General features: G+C 55.6%; 2 protein-coding genes across 2 annotated transcripts; both read right to left on the reverse strand.

The window, feature by feature from the left end:
* Positions 1-4,914: 4,914 nt before the first annotated feature.
* On the reverse strand, positions 4,915-8,628 carry Reep4 (receptor accessory protein 4). Its single transcript, XM_004630640.2, has 9 exons — positions 8,330-8,628; positions 8,157-8,197; positions 7,324-7,396; positions 6,902-6,978; positions 6,691-6,811; positions 6,192-6,305; positions 5,728-5,863; positions 5,458-5,612; positions 4,915-5,361 (listed from the first exon to the last, which is right to left on the reverse strand). Exons 2-9 carry the CDS (start codon positions 8,186-8,188, stop codon positions 5,299-5,301), a joined length of 771 nt encoding a protein of 256 aa, XP_004630697.1. The 5' UTR covers positions 8,189-8,197; positions 8,330-8,628; the 3' UTR covers positions 4,915-5,298.
* Positions 8,629-12,535: 3,907 nt separating this feature from the next.
* Lgi3 (leucine rich repeat LGI family member 3) lies at positions 12,536-20,342 on the reverse strand. The gene is made up of 8 exons (XM_004630641.2): positions 19,888-20,342; positions 19,087-19,158; positions 18,383-18,454; positions 17,994-18,065; positions 17,821-17,892; positions 16,572-16,741; positions 16,289-16,453; positions 12,536-14,701 (listed from the first exon to the last, which is right to left on the reverse strand). The coding sequence occupies exons 1-8, from the start codon at positions 20,091-20,093 to the stop codon at positions 13,884-13,886; spliced, it is 1,647 nt and encodes a 548-aa protein (XP_004630698.1). The 5' UTR covers positions 20,094-20,342; the 3' UTR covers positions 12,536-13,883.
* Positions 20,343-22,675: the final 2,333 nt, after the last annotated feature.

The raw sequence follows: 22,675 nt of genomic DNA on the forward strand, positions 1-22,675 counted from the left end.
CCAAGTATCCAGAGATGATGGGCCCAGAGGAGCTCCACCCTGAGCTCCCACTTCTGGTTCTGAGGGTCTCCCCACCCTCGGGGCTCCCCATGTTCCCTGGCCAGGTGCTGGAGAGGAGCCTATAGGAGTGGCCCCTGGGAGGGAATCGAGAGTAGGAGAGGAAATGGGCAAACAGGGTACCTTCCACCAGAGGAAGCATCAGGGCTCCTCTGCGGGGGTGGTTCCAGAGCGCAGACACAAACAGACAGATTCAAACACACACAGACAGATTCAGACACACACAGAAACCCACACGCCCAACGGGCACTTCCCATCCCCACAGGCATCCATCTCCTACCCCTCCGCTCTCCTGCCTCCCTGCCCCAGACAGAAGTGACCTCTCCCCACTTCCCTGTCCCAGGGAGGAGTTCTGGAGTCTCTAGCCTGCTCTTAAGTCACACGACCATCCCTAGAGAGGGGGAACTGGGAAGCCTGGCTGGGCCGGCCTCTACCGAAGACACCAAAGCAAAGGCAGGGAGCCTCACACATAACAGAAAAGAGGAGGGGTCATCCTGAACCCCAGGGAGAAAGGCCAACAAGGCTCACACTAGGCACTACTTGAACCACTTTGGCACATATCCCCCAGACCCTGGCCTCCCCCAGAGTACATTCTGTGGCAGCACAGGCTGGTAGGGGTTGTTTACATGGCTGAGCTATTCACACTCCCTTCCTTCCCCAGCTCCCCTGGGGGTGGTTGGACCTGAGAGAGCCAGGGGAGAGAACTTGGGAGGGTCCAATAGGGTCTGGAGTCCCCAGCTTCAGAAACTCTCCAGAGCAAGATGGTGAGCTGTGGTCCCTGGGCACTGGCCTCTGCTCAGCAGCCCAGGCTCAGGGGAATAGTCCAGGGCAGAGTCCTGTGGCTTGGGGCCTGCAAGAGGCCAGAGTATGAACCTGGGTGTCCAGTGCCTGGAGGGCCTATTGCTGTCATCCCCAAGGAGTAGGGGACTGGTCCCAGGGGAGTGGGATGGATCCCCTTTACCCCTAGCTGCTGTGTCAGCCTTGTCAAGTCACAGTCTGTGGTCTGGACTAGGCTCTGGGGACAGGCTCCGGAAATGTCCAGGGGCTGGCGGAAGTTGGAATGGGGAAAAGGACCCCTTCTCTACCCCACCCTGATCCCCTATCTCGCTTCAGAGCCCATGCCACAGGCCAGAGCCCTTGTTATGACTGTTCTCCGCCTGAGGATGGAACAGAGCTGAGGACACACAAAAGACACAAACACAAAAGGAAAGCAACCCAGCGCATGGACACAAAGCCAGACCTAAGGACCATGGCAAACTGGTGGGCACTCCTAGACATGTGTGGGCCTGGCCCCAGCGGTGCCGACCCCTGGTGCACTCATACACTCACACACACACACAGACACCAACTGACACACGCTCATGCTGACAGTACAGCAGCACTGACAACCAGCTGCCCTCTCCCAGCCCCAGAGCCCCTTACCTGGGCAAGCACAATGCCCCTCGTGGAGCAGCCCCCTGCCCAGGGTGGGCAGCAGGCAGGGCGGGGGAAGGAGCCCCGGAGAGTCAGGCCAAGCTGCCACTAATCCGGGCGGGGAGAGGGGGGGCACCCACGTCAGAGCGGGGACTGCCGGGTGGAGGGCATCTGAGGACATCCCCTCCCACACACGCGGCCGTCTGGGCACCTAGCCCTGCTTCCCAGCCCCTCCATCCTCCAGACAGCTGAGGCTGGCCTCCCCCCACCCCACCCCCACCCTGTGGCAGCATCTGGGGTGGGGGGCATGGGGGAGGGGAATGCCCCGAGAATTCTCCCAGGACTTGAGGGGAGGGGAGGGGAAGGGAAGTGTAGAGATGCTTCTGGGGCCAGGAGGAAGCTCGGTGGCAGATGCCACCCTCCCCTCTTGCCCACCCACCCACATCCTTGACCTAATTCCTCTTCTGGAGCCTGCCTTCCTCCAACCTCCCCTCCCAGCAGTATAACCTCCACCTGCCCCACACTCAGGACCCTGTGCCCAGCAGAGTTGGCTCTGGCCCCCCAGGATTCCCCCTGGCAGCAGGCGGCATCATCTGGCCCTGGCTTGCTCTCTTACCTGCCAGCCTTCAGACCCCTGTTTTGTGATGCTGGGAGGGGCACAGGGCAAAGGCCTGGATAGTAGCCCTTTCAACATCCTCAAGTTTTCGGGGGAGAGAGCGTCCACCAGGCATCCCCTTCTCTGCCTGGACCAAGGTAGTGCTGACCTAGAGGCTTGTGGTCCTGCTGCTAAGTGCGATAGCTAAAAATACAGCCATGGGCCAGTTGTGTGTAGTGATGTGGATGCCACAGCAGGGAGGGGACCAGGACACCAAGGGGTTCCAGGCTCCAGGTGACATGGATGGGGCTAAAGAGCAGAAAGTTAGGGCAGCCTGCTAGAAGGACCAAAAGATGGCAGGAGGGAGGTGGGATAAAGAGAGAAGGAAGAATAGGACAGAAGGATGGCCTGTACCAGGAAGGAGAGGAAACAAGACAGAGGAGCCCTTGAAGGAGACCAAGTGGGTGGGGGAGGTTTTGGAGGGGGCTGGAACCAGGACACAGCAGAACCGTGCATCTGAGGGGCTTCATGTCCCTCCCAGCCCTGATCTTGCCTTGGAGGCTGGCATAGGGTTGTGCATAGGTTGGGGACCATGGGTAGGTAGAGGCCAGCCCAGCCTTCTTCTAGAAGCCAGGGATCTGGAGGGTGGGCCAGGGAGCCCATCCAGAGGGTGGACCTATTGGGCAGAGAGTGGCTCTCAGAGGGGCAGGCCCAGCCAACACCCGGTGCCCTGCACCTTGGGATCATGTATGTACTTGGCCAGAACTGCCCTAAACTTGGACTTGTCCTCACTCCTTCTCTGGCCTCAGGATGTCTTGGAAGCCAGACAACTGCAGTCAGCCATTCACCAACTTGCATTAAGGAGATGCTGGTGACTTCAAGGCTTTGTGGTAAGCCCAGGGGATGCAGGGCATAGAGACCAAAGCACAAGGCCATCTCTTCCCTGGCATTGGAAGAGCTCACAGGTGGGCTCAGTGCATTTGCTCTTCTGGCCTCAGAGGTGTCAGGCCCTGGGTGGGGACGCAGAGGTGACCCCTAGGGAGGTGGACACATTAACAAATGCTAACCAGACATTTCTAATCACGCTGTGGGGAAGCTTAGGCTTCACGGAGAAGGCATGAGTTTGAGAGTGGAGAACAAGCAAAACTTCACCAAATCACACACTTACAAAAATATTTTGCTTCCTTTAAGCCATTTATTCCGGGCTGGGATACAACAGTAAGGTACATCTGTTCTTTACGAAGTGACAACGCAGTTGGGGAGAATATGATAGCTCCAGGCAAAAATGTAGGAGCAGAGATGATGAGAGCCACAGAGAAGCAAGTGACATGATACAGGGCACTCCACGGGGGGCTTCCAGGAGGGGTGAGAAGCAGACAAGAAGAGGACTGGGACCTGCCTATGCTACAGGTGGAGTGTGCAAAGCTTTCTCAACTCCACCAAGCGCCCTAGGGACCTGTCCACTCTAGGCCCGCAGCCCTGGACAGAGTACAAGCAGAGCCCCTACCTGATGCGCTGGTTGGCAGAAGTCAAGGAACTCATCTCTATGAGATGCCTCGCACAAGGTCAGGCATGCACCAAGTGTTCCATACATGTTCATCTCCTTCTTGCCTCCCAGGCAAGGAACAGCTCATTTACCTGGGTACTGTTTGGTGATTAAGTGCCCTGACTCTGGAGCCAGACTGCTTGGTTCAAAGCCCAATTCTGCCACTGATGAGCCATGTGACCTTGGGCAAATCACTTGCCCTCTCTGTGCCTGTTTTCCTGTTTGTGAAATAAATGAAGATTACGATAATCATTCCCACATCCTGAGATTGTTGAAAGGATTAAATTAACAGATATCTGGGGAGCAGAGCAACATCTGTCAAGTGCTGCTGCTCCTCACACCTTGCGTCTGGTACCTGTAGGCGCTTAATACAGATTTTAATGAACAGGTAAGAGTACACTATGATACAGGGGGATGTCACATATGAAGCCACTGGGCACCCATACACAAGGCAATAAGTCACCCCAGCAGATTAGTGCCTTCCCCCCAATAAAACCCAGATAATCCCCACACCAAGAGTTAATCCTCATTCTCAGGCCCCGCTGAGGTATCAGCCTGTTTCCTTTCCTCTCATCCAGTGCCCTCAGCCATCTCTCTGCTTAGACCAAAGCAGGAAGAGCAGATGGGGGGTGGGAGAGGGAAGCAGCCCAGGATCTGGTCGCAGTGAGGACACCAGCATCCATGGCAGCAGAGGCCTGGCCCATGGATCAGAGGAGGTGATGGAGCAGAGCCAGGCCAGGCAAAGAGCTTGGGACTCGGAGTGCTGGGGAGGCCCTGTGGATGGGGCAGGCCTCGGACCAGTGGGCACAGGCAGCAGGGAGGGCCCTCGGAGGCCTGCCCGGGCTCTGCATCGTCCCTGCAACCAGCAGCCAGCAGCCAGCAGCCAGGCCCAGGCAGGGCGAGGTTCTGGCCAGGCTCCGAGCCCCGCCCTCCTTGACCTGGAAGCTGGGGGCAGCCTAGATACTGGCTGCTGCTGCCCCCGCGTGGGCACTCCTTAGAGTGCAAGCCACCCTGGCTGGTACCTGAGTATTTGCACAACTCAAATGCCCAGGGAGTTTCCAGGATCTGAGAGGACCAAGGCACCCTCCTGACAGCTGCTCAGACTGCAACCATGCTCCAGACTGGCCCCTCACTCTCCCTCAGAACTCCCCCAGAGCTTGACCAGAACAGGATCTGTCAACAACTGTCTCCCGGAGAACCATACTCCCCTGCAGTCTGCCTTGCCCTGCACAGTGCCTGCAGTGGGCTTTCAATCTTCAGTGTATGATGGGAGGAGTGGGGAGACACACCAGGTGAAGCAGAGTATCTTTATGCATTTATTTATCAAAACATTCACAAGCCTGACCTCATTCACCAACACAAAACACACAACTGGGACACACACGTCAGGCCTTGGAAAAGGCTGTCAAGTACTTAGAAGGACAAGAAGGAATGCACACAGTTGTAAGGATTTTCAATTTCATCAGCAAGGGTTTGGGGGGCTCTAGTCCCACACCCAGGAAGGTAGAGGGTTGCGGAAGGCAATAAATAGGACCTTGGGCCCAAAGGCTTTGATACATTGTGGGTTCATCCCAGCTCTGCAGGAAATAGGCGGCTGGTGCACAGGCCAGGTGCACAGCTGAGGTCCCTGCAGACAGCCTCCAGGGCCCTTGGGTGTGAGGTAAGACTGGGCTTGAGTCTGCAGGCCCTAGCTGTCCATGTCAGAGGGCACAGTCTTTTTCCGCGTCTTTTTCAGGGAGCGGGAGGTTCCCTGGGAGGAGAGAGGAACACGGTGAGCTGCGTGGGTGTGGGCTGAGTTGGCAGGACCAGCTGCCTCCCTCGCACTGTCCTCACCACTGCCACTGACCTCCCGCACCAGCGGTTTCCTCTTGACCATACGCAGGCTCTGGCTCCGATTCAGAGGCTTTTCTCGGGGCCGGGCCGGTGGCTGGGGGGCTGCCTCAGTATCTGACCAGCATCCATCCTCTGTGTCACTGTCCTGTAGGCCCCCTGACCGATATCCTGGAGAGAGGCCACAGGAGACAAGACCGACCATTTACACAGTTTCAAGGCCCAGGCCCTTGCCCAGCCTCCCTCCCGCCCCTCCCAGAGGGCTCTGGGCCCGTCGGCCACTCACTGATGGGTGGTCTCCGGCGGGGCACGTCATCCTCTGGGTAGAGAGGGTCCTGGTATGTGGGGGCAGAGGTATCAGGGATGGAGCGCAGGTCTTGCATAGAGAAGCTCCGCAGCCTGCCAGCCAGTGCGCCCTGACTCTGTGGAGGGGAGTACCGTGTCACCTGGGAGAAGGAGCTACTGCAGAACGGAGTTCAGCCAGGGAAGCTGCCAGGAAGAATCAGGGCTGATCTGCAGCTAATCTGTGGCAAAGGACTCAGAACTGAGAGCAATTTAGCTGCCTGCCAGAGCCAGACCTTTGTAGGCTACTAGAGCCACAAGAGAGCAAGAATAAGAAGCCACTCACACTTGTGTCAGACAAGAAACTCTCAGCCTGTCCCCTGCCCCCATACCTAGGGTACCTTTTGCTCCCTGGTCAGCCCAAAGGTAAAGGTGGGGCAGGGCTGCTGGAGGGCTGGCCCAGGGCACCTTGGCAGCAGCCTGGACGGCTGCTGTGGCAGCCATGTTGAGGCTCCGCTTCCCAAAGGTGAGCATTGTCTCGTAGCTGCGCTCCTTGGCCTGCACGATGTACGCGTCAATCTCCTATGGATGCAGGAGAGGAGAACTCAGGGAAACAGCAGCAGCCCCTCTTTCCCTGCAGACCCCCAAAAGCCACTGATCATCACACTTCTCTGCCTGCTACCACCCAGGGCCCAGTGGCCACAGATACAGCCAGGGACACACAACAAGAGAAGGGTGCTACAACACTCTTCATCCCCAAACCAACTTCCAGGCGGCATCTCACAGCCCTGGAGGTCATTCCCAGGCACCCATTAGACCACCCCAGCCAGGCCCCATCGGGCCCTACAGGGACAAAGCAGCAGGCCTGGGATTAGAACCCAGTGCCCCCCTGTCCTAAACCTCGAGTCCAGGACTTGTTCCCACTCCTATCTAGGTCTCCCTCTCTGCCTCCCCCTGGGGTACCTACCTTCTCGTGGCGGGACAGGGATGGATGGACAAACTTTCGGTACAGCAGGCTGGCCCCCTTGGTGTACGGTGAGAGCAGCCACAGCACAAAGGCCATCTTGATCTCATAGTAGAAAGGGAACCTGCCAGTGCATAGGGAGCAAGATGAGCTAAGGAGCTGGGCCATGGAGGGCGGCTCCCATCCCACTGCCTGACGACCCCTGCGCGCAGACCAGGAGATAAAGGCATCTGTGAAAGTCTCTGCCGCCATGAAGATTGCAAAGATGATCCAGTACATCATCCACCGCACCTGTGGGGCACAGAGCACAGAGGTCAGCTCCTGAGCCTCCAGGGTCAACACCCGCCCCTGACTAGCCCAGCCCAGACATTCCAGAGAGCCTGTCCTGCTGCATGGCTGCATTCGCCCATGCTGGGCTGGACAGGCACCTCTGGGAAACTGCCACTCATTCCTGTGCCCGCTCTGGTGCGCTACACCCACAAGGCCTTCTGCAGGCACTCTGTTCTTCCACACCTGCCGGAACAAGGCCTGTTCTCTCCTTTGCTGTCACTCAGAATATGCCCTGCTGCCCAGAGCCCCCCAGTCTTACCACCACCCCTCCATGCCGTTCAAGACGGCCTACCCTCTCAAACTCACATATTCACGAATGTTCTTGGCTTTCACAGCCTTGTAGGAAGCGTAAGCTGGATAGAGCATGCCAAATACCAGCCTGGAAGAGCAGACATAGAGAGTGTGAAGACACCATGCCTTGCACTCCCCTGCCAGGTGGCTGCCCCCACCACCACCACTGGGGCTCGAGGTGGCAGTGCCTGCCCTGTTTTTCCCGCCTGGCTTGCACAACCCGTGGTGCCTGAGTCAGTGCCCTGAAGGCCACCTCCCCACCCTGGTGTTTACAAACATCCCCAAGCCTGCCCAGGCCTGCACTGCTGGCCCACGGGTAGTGGTGGTGCTACAGCACAGCCGCTCAAGGAGGTGGGTGAGAGCCCCAGAGTGTCCCCTCCCACAGGTGCGCAATCAGGCCCAGGGCCACCAGACCAGGCACTGCCAGACTACAGAGGGGATATCTGAGCCAGGTGCTGGAGTACTCTGAGGTGAGGGGTAGGACTGAGTGACAAGGCTGAGGCGAGGGTGTGGAGTCACGTGACTGCCCAGGTGGGAAGCAGGCAGCTGGATTCTCCACCCACAAAGTGCCTACTGTGCCTGCATTTGTCTGGCTGTGGCTACCCGCATGCCTATCTGCAGGACAAGAGTGGCTGCGTGTGGGAAGGGTCCCCATCCTCTAGGAAACTGGGGAGGGTAAGACTAGCTCCCGGTCCTGAGTCCCACGCAGGCCCCCAGATCCGTTACCCCCGTGGGTGCTGGAGGAGCCCATGTTAAGAAAGCCCCGCCCCCACGTCCCCAGCCTCCACTCCAGGGGCAAGCTGACACAGGGGTGCAAGCTGAGGGGATCTGAAAGTGTCTATACTCACACCACCAGGCGACAGATCATCCAGGACACCATCCTGACAGCCTTGGGAATGAGAAAAAAGCCCCAATATGCCCCAAAGGATGGCTGCACCGGGGGCTGGGGCAGGGGGCAGAGTGGTGGGGCAGAAACGAGGGCCGGTCGGCCTTCCCACACGAAGGCTGAGCCCAAACCCACCGACCCCGATCCCACAGCGCGGTGTCCTGGAGAACTGGACGCCCCGGCCCGGCCGCAGGAAGCCGACTCTGGAGCGGCTCCCGCGAGTGTTCGGCTCGGCAGTTGCAGCTGCGACCCGCACTTCCTGAGGCAGAAAACCGGGCGTTGAGTGGCCTCTGACTGGAGTAGTGGGTCGTAGCTTTCGCTCCTGAGGGTCGCTGCGGTCCCAGCGCACCAGGCCACAGGAACCGGCCTCCGGGGCGGAGTTTGCAACTCACTTGAAAGTTGCACGGAACCAGGTCCTGCCCAACCCTTGCGCTCCGGCGCGAAGCGCAGGCGCAGTGAGGTCCCAGCGGGGCGGAGCGAGGTCAGGGAGGCGCGGAGCCAGCCACTTAAAGGGGCGCCGCGTGCGTCGCTGGAGAGTGCGGCGATATCCTTCTTGGTTAGGAAGATTAGGGAATGGGAGATAACAGAGTGGGGGGACAAGCAAGAAAAAAATCTGGATCCCGTATTGTCAAGGCGCTTCACTGGTTTCTTCCAGTGTCCCTCCTTGTGTCCTCATCTGTCCCCCTTTGTCAAATGGATAGAATCATTATTGAGTGGGGGTCCCCCTTAAGGCTCAGACACGAGCTGGAAGCAGGCCTGCCGAGCCCATGCAAGTTCTAGTTCTACACCATTGGGTCTCGAAGTCAGTATACATCCAGGGAGGCCCTGCTGAGCAAGAGGGAAAGGAGGGAGGAGAGGGAAGTGGAGTCCTCCTCCAACAGTGGATCTCAGAAGTACATTTCTGTGTAGACATTTTCCAAGATGCACACGTCTTGGCTGACCATGCAGACTTGAGAGATCCTGGGTGCAGTGAGCAGCTCACCCTTCCTTCTTCACCAGAAGTTTGAAATCCCATCGATGGGCCTGGTAGCACACACCTGCAGTCCCAGTGCTCTTGGGAGGCTGAGGCAGGAGGAAGCAAACTTTGAGCCCAGCTTGGGCAACTTAGTGACCTCTAGAGACCCTGTTTTAAAACTTAAAAAGGAGCCGGGGCTGCAGCTCAGTGTGAAGGCTGGCAATTCAATTCCCAATCCGGGTTGGGTTCCTGAGAATGTCATAGAACCAATAATTGTGGTTTTGCCCTGTGCCTGTGTGCAGGGTCTTAATTTTTGCATAGCTTCTTTATTGATTTTATTATGAGGCACCGGGGATTGAACTCAGGACCCTGCACTTGCCAGGTAAGTGCTTATTCTACTGAGCTATCTCCCCTGCCCTTGCATTGCTTTTTTTTTTTTTTTTTTTCTTCTGTCTCCATGTAGGACGTATTCTCAGTTCCTTGCCTAAGGTTACCTAGAGGTGTTTATTGAAGCTGATGGCTGAATGTGTGGCATGGTCCTGAGTTCATGCTGATGTGCAGGATCAGCAAGGCCAGCTGAGAGAGCAGTAGGAGGGGATGGAACTCGAGACTGTTGCTCTGCGAGGGAGGAAGGGAGGACACTAAAAAAAAAAAAAAAGGCAGAAAAAGATAACAAGAAGGTAGGCTTTTCTGCCTCTACGCTTCCCACAGGGCTTTCATTCTGTGATACTTGTGCCTCTGCCTCAGTTGCTCGCTCTGAAAGGGGGGGAGTGACCTCCTTTGCTGCACCGAGGGGAGGGTGAGAGCTGCCTGGGGCTTGTGGGGGCGAAACTCAGGCAGTTTCTGCTGTTTATTAGAACCTCAGTTCACGCCCACCACCTATGGGATGGATGGGCTCCTTAAGGAGCGAGCCAGGGAAAGGAGGCTTTGGGGGGGATAAATAAACACTTGGTGATGATATGGTCTTAATTATTATCATCAATTTTACTGGTGTTGCTGGGTGTGGGAGCCTGAGGTGAAACTGGCCCTCAGGAGAAACTCTCCCAAGGCCTCCTGTCTCCTTGGCCCTTCCTGCCCACCCCCTCTTCCACCTCAGCCCCACACTGTGTTGGAGGAACAAGAAAAGCCAGGAAGGTCCTAGCTGCCACGCCCATCTCAAGGTATAGACTTGGTTCTTAAGGGAGCCTCCAAAGGAGGAAGTCTGTAATTGATGGAATGGGGAGGGGCAAGCTCAAGAAGAGGGGTTACCTGGGGGGATGTCCATTACTCCAGGGAAACCTGGGAGCCTCCTTTCTTTGCACTTCCTCCTCACTGGCTGCCTGCTAGAACAGCGCCTGATCCCAGCATTAGAGGCCACCCTCTGTCCCTATTTGCCAGGAGGATCTCTCTGGTGTCCCCTCTAAGCCCACCCAACTGGGAAGGCCTCTTGCATGGAGACTTCCGGTTCCAATGCCTGTCCTGGGGCATCTAAAGAACAGGAAGTGAGTAGTGTGCCTCTGAGAGCAGGGCTCTGTGCCGAGAGCTGTGAGGCTGGCAGCTGAGGAGTGTCACCCGGCCTGGCTTTGGCAGAACAAGTGGACTCTGGCTCTTATGGCCTTTGGTCCTGAGCTGTTGACACAGTCACCCAGTTACACTGGGTTGCTAAGCAGCTCTCTGGACACATGGATGAGCCCCAGGGCAGGTGACCAGGCAGCCACAGCAGAAAGCTGAGCATTTAGCGTGCAGTGGAACTATCGCCTCCCACTGGCGGACAGGGCTCCTGGACCGAGCAGTTGTGGGAACAGTGTTTACCTTCTGACTGGGCAACAGATGCCAGTGGGTTTAGGAAGCTTGATCTGCTTTCCTTGACAGCCTTTCTTGGGCACAGGATAAAGACCATTTCCCATTTGTTTGTTTTGGTTTTCTGAGACAGGGACTTGCTATGTAGTTCAGGCTGGCTTTGATCTCACTCTATAGCTCAGGCTGGCCTCAAACTCTTCCCTCCTTCCTCTTCCTCTTCCTCAGCCTTCTGAGTGCTAAGATTGCAGGCTTGCATCACTATCCTGCAGGCCACCACTCTTCTTACTCCCCAAAGATAAGGTTGGTCCCCTGAGGGCATCTGCTCAGCCCAGAGCACAAGAATGTGGTACAAGGAAGTGGAAACCCATACTAGTCACCCATAGTGCAACCTGGCCAGAGCAGGGTAGTGTCATGTGAAGGCACAGGTAAAATGTAGGGTACAGACTCTAAGGCCAGATGAGTGAGTAAGCCTAACCCAGGCACCTGCCTAAGGTCATCCCTCTCCAAGCCACGTGTATCTCACGCACTCCTATAGGCCAGGTAAGCTCCTAATTAGGTGCCAGACAGTCCATCGAAGGGCATTACATGTGTCAGCATACATTGAGCACATTGAAATCTCATGATTGATAGCCCTACCAGGTAGGTCTGATTATACCCACTTCATAGATGAGGAAACCAAGACATAAGTAGGCAACATAATGCCTTCACCCACTAGCAAGCTGGTCCAATAGAGATTCCAAAACAGTAGGTTTTCTTTTCTGTTTTGCAGAAGTTGAGGCTCAGGGTAATCAGTTGGCTTGCTTGAAATCTCACACCGAGCAAAGGTGTGATCCCAGACATACAACTGTGCAAGGCAGAGAGAGCCTGGACAGCATTAGGCCGCAGATGTGTGTCCCTTCGAAGTCTGAGAGCTCCAGGCTGCCCAGACCCTGCCCCACCCTGAAGGATAGAACATGAAGGGTAACACATGACACACATGTGACACATGAGCAGTGTGTGACAGCTGAAAGGGGCCCTGAAGTCAATGAGGACCTGAGGAGGGAGGTGATCTGTCCAGGGTCAGGGAGCTGAAGTGGGCCCTGGGCAGGGGAGGGCACCAGGAAGGTTTCTGTGGAAAGTGGGCTGGTAGAGGGGTGTATAAGGGAACAGAGAGAATGGTGAGGAGGGTGGGCTTGGACAAAACGAAAAAGAGACAAAATAAATGTGCCTATCTGAAAAATCCTGGGGACAAAGAATGGTGAGAAGACATGGTGGCTGATTATTATGGAGAGAAAAGGGACCAAGAAGTTATGCAGGACTCCATGATCCTCCCTAAGGTGGAGGGTAGTAGCAGCGGGGATAGCTCTCACCCAGAGAAGCTGGGGATGGGAAGGGACAGATGCAAGCTTTAGTGGGTCTCCAGCACATAAGCTCCACAGCCCCAGGTGGAGGGAACTGGTCTCACCGGCCCAGCACTGAGTGTCATCTTTGGGACACAGAAGCCCAGAGGGGGACGCAGTCCTTAGGGAAGGGAATGGAGGAAGAGGGCATGCAGGCTGACGCTGGCCTCCGGGTACAGCGAGAGTATGGCCCTCATCTTTTTCCTGGTGAAACACTTGGATGACACCTGAGAGCAGGAGGGGGTGGAGCTTTTTATTTGAAGCAAGTGAATCAAAGCATTGCCCCCAAGTTCCCCTTGGCTTCCTGTCACTGGGAGTCCCATCTGGGCCCTGTCGGCCTCCCTGCCCGCTTCCCTGCCTGCCTCTTCTTTGGCCTCCCTTGGCCACTGGGAGCAGCTCCTCCCAGCGTCCAGCAGAGGGCAGCCGAATCTGGGCTCCAGGTGCACCCCTCAGCACTTTCTGGACCACAGCTCATTCTCCACAGAAGAACTGTGTCTATGGGATGGACCCCTGGGTAGTGGCGGGGTGCCAGGGCCCTCAAACGGTGGAACCCAAACCCCATTCTTGGCACCCACAGAGTTGGGTCCAGGGTTCACAGGTTCCCTGGCTTGCACGGCTCCTGTACCCAGCAAAGAGGATCACAGCTTAGGGTCCCCATCCCAAAGGTGGAGTGAACCAGGGGATGGTCCCGCCCTGAGGAAGCAAAGGCTACAGAAAGAAAGGCTTTCATCTGGATGGTCTTTTGTCCCCAAGAGATCTGGAATTCAGGATCACAGAAGGAAACTCCAGTTAGAAGAAAGGGCTGCTGCTGGCAAAGAAGCAAGCCAGCACTCCCAGACTGACCAATGTCATTGTCATTGTCCTTCTCAGCCATGGGGGGCATACATGGCGAGGAGGAGAGGAGGAAAGGTCTTGTGGGTCCCTCCAGGAAGAGCTTCAGCAAGAAAATAACAGAGGGGAGCCCTTCCAGGCAGCACCATCTACATGTGTGCCCAGGGGGACTTGTTTACCTACAGAAGTGTGAGTGTGCACAGGTGTGTGCAAGTGAGAGGTTGTGTGTCCATCAGAGTCCATGTGTGTATATGCAAGGGGCGCAGCAAGAGTGGATACCTTGGGAGCTGACGGCCGTGGCTGAGGCTGCAGCATGGAGCATGAACAGATAAGTAAAGGCCTGCAATGCCCACAGGAAAGGCCAGAAGGTGGGAAGGCTGACTTGGAGAACAGGAGGTCACAGCTCATGCCCCTCTCCATGCCCAAAGCATCACTCCTAAGCCTGAGCAGGGAGCAGAACCCTGAGGGCCTACAGATGTGGGGTGAGGACATACACAGGCAGGCCAGGAGGCCTGGGGGACTGGTGCATACATAGGAGTTTGTGCGGATTGCAGAGATAAGGGATGGCTTCCCCAGGCCAGTCTGTGGTGTGCGTCCAGGCTCACTGTGTGTGTGTGTGTGTGTGTGTGTGTGTGTGTGTGTGTGTGTGTCTGTGCAGTTGACCAGTGTGACTTCACACAGACACAGATGCTGCTCAGAAGCCCCCTCCCAACCTCCAGTGCCACCCTGAGGCCTTGATACCCCTCTAGGCACTGAGATCTACCACCACATGTCGGTATACCAGCGTCTGTCCCTTGAAGCTGGGGGCCAGGAGCAGCTGCGCATCCCCAGCGGGCATATAGCAGAAGGCACGAGGAGCCTGCACTGCCAGCTCCTGGAACCGTACAAACTTCTGTCGCCCTTCGTCCCACTGGTAGATCTGGGTGAAGGAGAAGTCACTGCCCAGTGCCAGGTAGCGGCGGCCACCCACCAGGAAGGGCTGCAGGGCCAGGGAGCCCCGGGAGGGCAGCGCCTGGACCTCAGAGAAGCGAGTGCCCTCCCAGCGCAGAATCTTGGAGTCACCAATGTAGCGGCTGAGGCAGAGGTAGCTGTCACGGCCAGCACGGAAATGTTTCACAGCCTGGGCATCAGGTACCTGGGTCACCTCTCCCTGAGCCACAAACTGCTTCTGGGTACGACTCCATTGATAGATGACTGGTGCCTGGGAGCTGCTAGACACAATCAGTCTCGGCTTGCCCTCACCATCCACAAACTCGAGGTCCGTGTCGCGGTGCCAGGCATGCAGGGCCTGGTGGGAGTAGAAGCCATTTTGGTGCCAACGGTAGAGGCTAGTGGCGCCCGCCTTAGAGCTGTCAGCCACAGCAAAGTACCAGTCCCCATCGATGCGGAAGGCCTCCAGGTCATTGGGCTTTCGCACACGCTGGGGATCGATGTCCTGCAGCTTGGTGAAGCGCGTGGTGTTCGGATCCCAGTGGTAAATGTAGGAGCCACCAAATAGCTGGGCCACAACCACATACAGCTGGCTGTCTACTACCATTGGCTTGCAGTGCACAGCTGAGGGGGCTGCCAGGAGAGAAGGCAGTATGGGGAGGGTCTGCAGCTGCTACCATGTCCTACCCGCCAGAGAAGGAAATCAGTTCCCCAGCTGTGGGTTAGGACTGAGACCTCTCCGGAATTCACCTTCACCTAAGCCCATCCACCTAGCGCTCCATGTGTGCTCATGTCTAACTGTTTTACCAGTGATCGTCCATTTCTATTTCATCCTCGCTCTACCCTTTGGCCCAGGGTTCAAACCCAAGCTGGCCTTGAACACAAAATAGGTTTCTCTAGATACTGATTGATATTGACCGTGTGTTTACGGGAGTGCCATTAATCATGCCAAAAGGCATAGTTATTTTGTCTTCTTCACATAGAAACTGGAGCTTAGAGTGATTTGTCCCAAGCCACCCGCCTGGCCAAATGCCAGTGGTGGTGGTGGTGGTGGCAGGGGTGGTGTCCTCTGAGAAATCCCAGAGGACACCTCAATGTTTGGACAATGGTACATGAAAAGCACTGTCCCCAGGGGCCCCACCTTGGAGAGGGCTTCCTATACTTACCACAGGGGTGCCCTGAGCCCTTCTGGGCCACAAAGCACAGGTGACTGCCACCCACTCTCCTCACCATCCCACTTTGCCCCAGAGGGGCTCTGCAGGGCTCAGGCTCCAGTGGTCACTGTCTGAACCCCTTCTTTGAGCTGTGGTCTGTCCCTAGAATTCCTTTGCCCTCAGACTCCCCTTCCCTTCACACCAACCCAGGCACTCAGACTCAGCCTGGTTGACACGGAGCCCCTCACCCACCTGTCAAGCTGGCTCTTCCTCCTCCTGTGCTCTCAATTTCAACATGTGACCTCATCACCCATCCAGGCCCCTAGGGGTCTCCCCAACACTTCTGTCCATTGCACCCTCCCACCCTGTTGGGCCCTAGTCCTGGTAATCCTCCCTTCCACTTTCCAGAAGAGCTTGTGTAAGGTCCTCGTTCTTTTTTTTTTTCCCTTGTTACTTCTTCACTAAAGGTTTAATGGAATTTACTGGCAAACTCTCTGGGCCTGGAGTTTTCTTTGTGGGAAGGATTTTTAAATACAGACTTCAAGTTCTTTCACAAATACGGGCAACTTAAATTTCTCATGATAGGTACTTAAAAATTTTTTTGGGGGGATGGTAGTAGTTGAGACAGGGTCTCACTATATAGTGCAGGCTGGTCTTGCACTGACTGTGTAGCCCAAGCTGGCCTTGAACTCACAATGATCCTCCTGCTTCAGTCTCCCAAGTGCTGGGATTGCAGGTGTGCGCCACCATGACAGGCTTACCTGTGCCTGCTTTCTCTCTGACCTCCTCCTCCCTATCATTCTTCAAGAGGCCACTTGGGCATCTACTCCACCAGGAGGCCTTCCCAGATGCCCTAGAGCATTGTGTTTCCATCTTCCTACCTTCCTCCTAGGAATGTAGATCTTCTTTCCACCTACCTTTGTGTGAATGTTATCCATGGTGTACCCCCAGCAGAAGAAAGGGCAGAGACCATGTGTCATCCATTCTCTATCTAGAGGAACTTAGTGGAGTTGAACTACTGCAGTCCCTTGGTCAGGGCCAGTGCAGCCAGGTGAGGAGCAGGTACCTGGGATTCTGTCGTAGTCTCGAAGCTGCCGTTCCACGTAATCCCACTTCAGGATGGTGCAGGCACTGGCGCCTGGCTGAGCCAGAGCCAGGTAGAGGTCACTAGAGTAAAGGAAGGGTTCAGCCGACACCGCCGGGAAGGACAAGGTCTGGTACAGCACGAAGTCTGCAGGGATGAGAGGCGTGGGTGGGTGGAACTCAGCCCTGAGGAAGCAGGGACCTGCCCACTAGTCCATTGCACTGAGGGTAGGGTGGGTGGCTTGGGGACACAGGGCACCACCCACCCGTGGTGATGCAGTCGAACTCCCGCAGTGGCAGGTCCTGCACCTTGTGCTCCTGGAAGCGGGGTGGGCTGGCGCAGTAGATGGGGGCCACAGTGGTATTGGTGTGCGCCAGCCACTCCACCAGCCACTTCACCTTGCAGTCGCAGTTGAGTGCGTTGCCCCGCAAGTCCCTGGAGGGTGAGGGCAGGCAGAGGGCACAGAGGGACGGTCTCTCTGCTGCTCTGCCCACCGCCCTCTCGCCCTCTAGTCTGTCCGAGGTAGATCTTATCACAGCTGCTTAGAGTTGCCCACTCAGGCTTTGCAAAGACTGCAGAAAGGCTCCCTGGGGCAGGTACAGCCCCATTCACAGGCTTAGCCAGAGAAGAGTGCTGAGTCGCAGCCCTGCTGCCTCCTTGGCCCAGTGCCCTTGGGAGTGAGGAGTGAACCTCAGGCTTTCATACCGAGCTATGGCCCCCGCCCTTTTGCATTTTGTTCTGTTGAAATAAGGTCTCATTAAGTTGTTAAGTTGCCCAGACTGGGCTCAAACTTGTGATCCTCCTGCCTCAGCTTCCTAAATTTCTGGGAATACAGACTTGTGCCACTACTTTGGCTTGCCAGGTGCCTTTTACAGAGGACAAAATGCAAAGTTATCTGTTGCACACCTAAACTTCCTATAATGAGAGGTTTTATTTTCTTGTATCAATAATAAATGACAGGGCCGGCCAAATAGCTCAGTGGATTAAAGTGCCTGCAAGCAGGCACAGGGGCCAGGGGGTTTGATTCCCAGGCCTGCCGTGCCAGCCCCTCCCCAGGGGCTCGCTGAGATAACAATTGAGACTGGGCGTGGTGGCACACACCTGTAATCCTAGCTCTTGCGAGGCTGTAAACAGGTGGATCACTACAAGTCTGATCTAGTAGTGAGACCTTGAACACCCTATAAACCCTTCCCTAAAATTAAAAAAAATAATAATAATAAATGACTCTGACTATGCTATGGGACTTTAATGTAGATTTAAATCAAACACATTTTAAAATGCACATTTTGAAAACACACAGTTCCTCATGTGCATCTTAGGAGGGTCCACAGGTGACTTGAGGGACCCCAATGTGGAAGGCTATCATCTATAGCTCACTTGACATCATCTCAGAGCCCCCAGGTCCAAACCATCCCAGTCTTTCAAGACCTTCTGGTCACCCCAGTTCTCTCTCCCCACACTGCTCCCTCCAGGGAAAGTGCCCTCTATTGGAAGAAGTGGAACTTGGGCCTTACAAGTCACTCAGGATGTCCAGGGGCCGAAAGATGTCTTTGGGCAGTGTCTGCAGGTTATTGTTGGCCAGTGAGCTGCAAGAGAGACCCCCAGGTCCCTGAAGATCCACCAAAGCCACAGGCCAAAGAAGACGTGGGCTTTGGGTGCGGTGTGTGTATGTGTGTGAGGTACTCACAGGTGTGTCAAGGACTTGAGTCCCCTGAAGGTGAACTTGGATAGGGCCCAGATGTCATTGTTTTCAATGAAGCTAGAGAAAAATGAGAGCTTACCTCAGCTGCCGCTCAAGATCCCAGTTCCCCAGGCAGCTATTTCCTTTACCCCAGCCCAGGTCCTAGTGCTGAGCCTGAGATCAGCTTCCACAGAGTATAGAGATGCCAAGCCTATAGAGACAGGCATCTGGCGGGGATGGTATAGGCAGGGACGTGGATGAAATGACTCTTTGCCATAGGGGCAGTCAGGGTGTCAAGGGCTCTTCCGGTTCCTTGTCTGCCACTGCCCTCTCAGCCCACCCAGGCCTGGCTCCCCCTTGCCATCTACTGTGCATGCCCTTTCCCTCCCACACACAGGTACTGCAGGTGGGACAGTCCTGTGAAGGCGTTGTCTCCAATCAGCGTGAACTTGTTGGAGTTGAGCAACCTGGGGAGATAAAGATAGGATTAGAACTCCTAAGGGTGTGTGTGCTGCCCTAGTCTCTGCCTCCTGGCTGGGCTCCCCCAGAATCTGGCTGCCCTCCTTCTTCACCTTGGAACCTCAGTGGAGGGCCCCTGAGCCACAGGGCAGCAGGACCAAAGGGAATCTGTTCCAATCCTAGAAGCTCCCAGGGCCCCCTGATTGCTCTTGAAAATGGTTGCAGGCAAAGTGCTCCTGCTGGCTGGCTCCTGGCCCACATGGTGTCCTCTGCCTGTTGCCTGTCCTCACCCCATCCCATCCCAGCCCTACAGGGACAGCTGTCCTACCATCCCTCCATTTAGACCCCAGCTTTTTCCTCAAAACCCCCCGGGGTTACCTGTCTCTAAGATGTCCCCCCCCCAATTTCCCTAGTCTCCAGAGAAGCCAGGTCCTACTCCCAATCCCACATGCAGCCCCCAACCCCTCTTTGTGCCATCTGCTACCCTGTCTCCTGCCTCCAGGCTGTCTGTCCTGTGGAAGAGCCAAAGGGGCACCAACATTGTCATCTCCAAAGGCCACCCCACCCACTCTCTCCAAACCCAGCCTCCATCCCCCTCTCCTGTGTCCCCACCAGCCCTTCCATAATGCCTGGTCCATACAAGAACTGCAGCAGTGGCAGGTGGGAGAAGGCTCCATCCTGGATTTCTGAGAAGGCGGCATTCACCAGGGTCCTGCAAGGGACACCAGTGTAACACTGTGGGGGAGTCATGTCCCCCACTTGCATTTGTCCCTCCCTTCTCCGAAACTCCCTGGCCTCCTTCACCGTTCTCCTCCTGCATTGCCTCTGGAGCACCATGGTCCCAGGCTCACCTGCCATCTCAGCCAAGAAAAAGTTCCATTACCTGAACCACTGTTATCACCCAGACACCCACAAGGTGCTGGCGCTGTTGAAGGATGGGGCACTGGGATGGGGAGGGTGCTGTCACCCTGCTGTCAGAGGCACGGCCAGCCAGGCTGTGGGGCCAGCTGCTGTGCGTGAGGCCACCCCAGCTGGGCACAGAGCATTGCTGCCCCTCCTCCTGCTGCCCTCCCTCCTCCTCCTGCTGCCCTTGGTGTAGCATCACAGGCAGTGGCTCTGCAAGCACATGTCACCCCTCGGCTGGGCCAGGCCCCCCACTCGCCACCCCCGCACACAGTGGGTCTCACTGATGTTACTGCTGGGGATGATTCATTCTTGGCCACAGTCCCCTGCTCTCATCGGCCATGGCTGCTGAGGCTGCCTGACTGCGGAGCTCCCTGCAGTTGGGGCCTGACACTCCAGCCAGAGGATGCAGGAGCTCTCCCAGTCCCCAAGTCCTGAAGAGGGCACACACAGGGATTTTCCCATCTACTCCCCAAGGGCTTCTTGCCCTCCTCTCTTCCCCCTCCTCTTGGCACCCCCAGGCCAGGCAGACACTCACAGGGAGATGACCTCAGAGGGCAGGTTCCTGGGCACCGCCTTAGAGTCCACGCAGAAGGCGGTGTCCCTGGTGCAGGAGCAGCTGGGTGGGCAGGGGGGTGTCTTGGGAGGCCTCTTGGCACTGACTTGGAGAATCAGGTAGAAACCCAGCGTGGACAGCGCCAGCAGCCCGGGCCTGGGGCCCCGCCTTGCCCGCAGACCCACCATGCCGCTGAAGGTTTGCTTTTCAGCCGCCCGCAGGCCCGCGCCCACCGCTCCCCGCAGGCGGTGCCACCCTGCACGGTGCCACCTCTGAGCTGCCGCAGCGCAGGGCCGCCTGCCCGCTGGGTGCAGCGGAGGCTTCCTGCCCTCAGGCGCCGGCCGCGTTTCCTGTCTTGCTCGGTCCAGAGAGCTGGCTCGGAAGAGCTGCGCGAAGCCTCGAGCCGCAACCGAGGGTCACCGGGGCGGGCGGGGTGAGAGCGGACTGCAACGCTGGCGCTGGCGCTGGCGCTGGCTGCGGGCGGGGGTGCGTGTGGGGGCGGGGCGGGAGGCCGGCGCCCCGGCTGTCATCTATCTGCCTCCTGGCGGTCTGGTCCTGGGGCTCCAAGGAGAATGCACGGTGGGCACGCGCTCCGGTGCATCTGCGCGTTGGGATGCCAGCGCACAGGAGCACACCTGTCTGCTCGAGCTCACGGATGCTGGGCCTCCCTGCACTTGTGTGCATCTCTTGACTGCGAGGGAACATGTCAAATGACACAGGTACATCTAGGTGGCAAGCAAGATTGGAAGCTCAAAGGTGCTTCTATCTGTCCCCATGTGTCTCCACGACCACCAAACAGAATATGCCTTTGTGTCTGGGAGCTGGAAAGGGACACGGGGACGTGTGAGATTCTGGACCAATTCTGTGCAGCCCCAGACTATTGGAGCTAGGAACTGCCCTGGCTGTGTTCCAGTCCGGCGTTTTGTTCTGCAACCGAGGAAACTGAGGCCTCAAAAAGAGGAAAAGCAGACACACTTATTGTTTGCATTGTGTGCTGTAATGTGCAGAGTTAATTCCCTTCCCTTTTGGGAGAAATGACCTTAACTCCCTTTTACAGATAAGCAAAGTGAGGCTGGAGGGCCAGGAGTCCCCCTGAAGTTCACAGGAGTCACTACAAGCCAGGGGAGCCCACGGGTGTTGAGAACCTTTCACAGAGCCTTCAAGGTCCGACTACTCTTTCTAATATGAAGACACTGTTTGCCTGTCCACTGTTGCCCACTCACAAAAGCACCCCAGAAGTTTTTGAGAGGCTACCTGGTATGTCTTTTACTAAGCCTGAAAGTAAAAGAGATTCGCAAAAACTGTAAAACGGGTGGCACTTTTTTCCTAACTTCTTGGCAGAGAAATATGGCTATTTTTATCTGTTTGTTTGAGAAAGGGTCTTGCTAGGTAGCCCAGCCTAGTCTTGAGTGCCCATCTCATGTTGTAGCTCCAAGTGCTGGGATTATAGAGGAGTAACACCATGCCTGGCTATTTTTATTTTATTTTATTTTATTTTATTTTATTTTATTTTATTTTATTTTTCTGTATTTAGTACAGGATCTACAGGGTTTCACTACACAGATCGGACTTGTATTGATTCTGTTTTCAGCCTCCCAAGCACTGGGATTACAAGTGCATGCCACCACACCCAGTCTTATTTTTATTATTATTTATTTATTTACTTATTTATTTATTTATTTATTTATTTAGTGGAACTGGGGATTAAACTCAGGTCCTTGCACTTGCCAGGCAAGCGCTTATTCTACTGAGCCATTTATTTTTATTTTTAAAAGTATGTGATTTATACTGTAACATACAATAATATTACATATTATTTATATTTGGACCTTGGGACTGAAATGCTATATCATGAGATCACAAGTCCTTTCTCATTTTCTTCTGACCTGTATGTGGTGGTGTGCATCTGTAATCTGAGCATTTTGAGAGGCTGAGGCAGGAAGATTTCTGGGATTACAGGTGTGCACCGCCACATCAGGGCCTATATAAATAAATAAATATTTTTAAATGTCTTAGTAAATAAATAAATATTTTTAAATGTCTGGTAAATATTGATAGATTTAGCCTACATAAACAAAAGTTATTGGGGGATTTAATATTTTTTAGGAGCACTAAGAGGTCCTGAGGACAAGCATTTGGAGAATTGCTACTCTATATCTTGTCATTTCTGGGGGCAGGTGACAAGGAGACTGTTCAAAGAGTTGTGGGTACAGGACAAAGTGAGCCTGGAACTCAGTCCTGGGCTTCTAGTCATGTGTTCTCTCCAAACCAGCTCTCCTGTGTCCTCATTAGTCCAAGAAACTGAGACTCCTGGGCTTAAGATGTGTCCCCATTGTCCATGATTCCTGGCAGCAGTGAGGCTCTGCTCTTAGCTTAAGCCCAGTTCTCCCAGCCAGGGGTACCCCCGCTGATTGATGCCCACTTGCCCTTGCCCATCCAGCTGCCTGTGCTGCCAGCTCAAGGGAAGGGCAGCCATGGGGGTGGGGAGAGTGGCCAGGGAGGGCAGCTGGGCAACCGTCCCCACCCGTCCCTGGCACAGCTCTGCCTGGCACACAAAGAGCAGAGTGAAACTCATCCCAACCCGTGCAGCTGAGGAAGAGGAAAAGGAGACACAGGAGGGGTGGCTGCAGTGGGGCTCTCCGGGACCAACAGTTCTCAGAGAGGGTAACAGGAAGAGAGACGGAAGGGGGTCCTCTGCTTAGCTGGTGAGAAGATCCCTGGGGGTTGGAGTAAGTGCTGATAATGATGAGGATTGGACATTGAGATGGCA

The sequence above is a fragment of the Octodon degus genome, unplaced genomic scaffold (genome assembly GCF_000260255.1).
Source record: "Octodon degus isolate 3935 unplaced genomic scaffold, OctDeg1.0 scaffold00036, whole genome shotgun sequence".
Classification (NCBI taxonomy): domain Eukaryota; kingdom Metazoa; phylum Chordata; class Mammalia; order Rodentia; family Octodontidae; genus Octodon; species Octodon degus.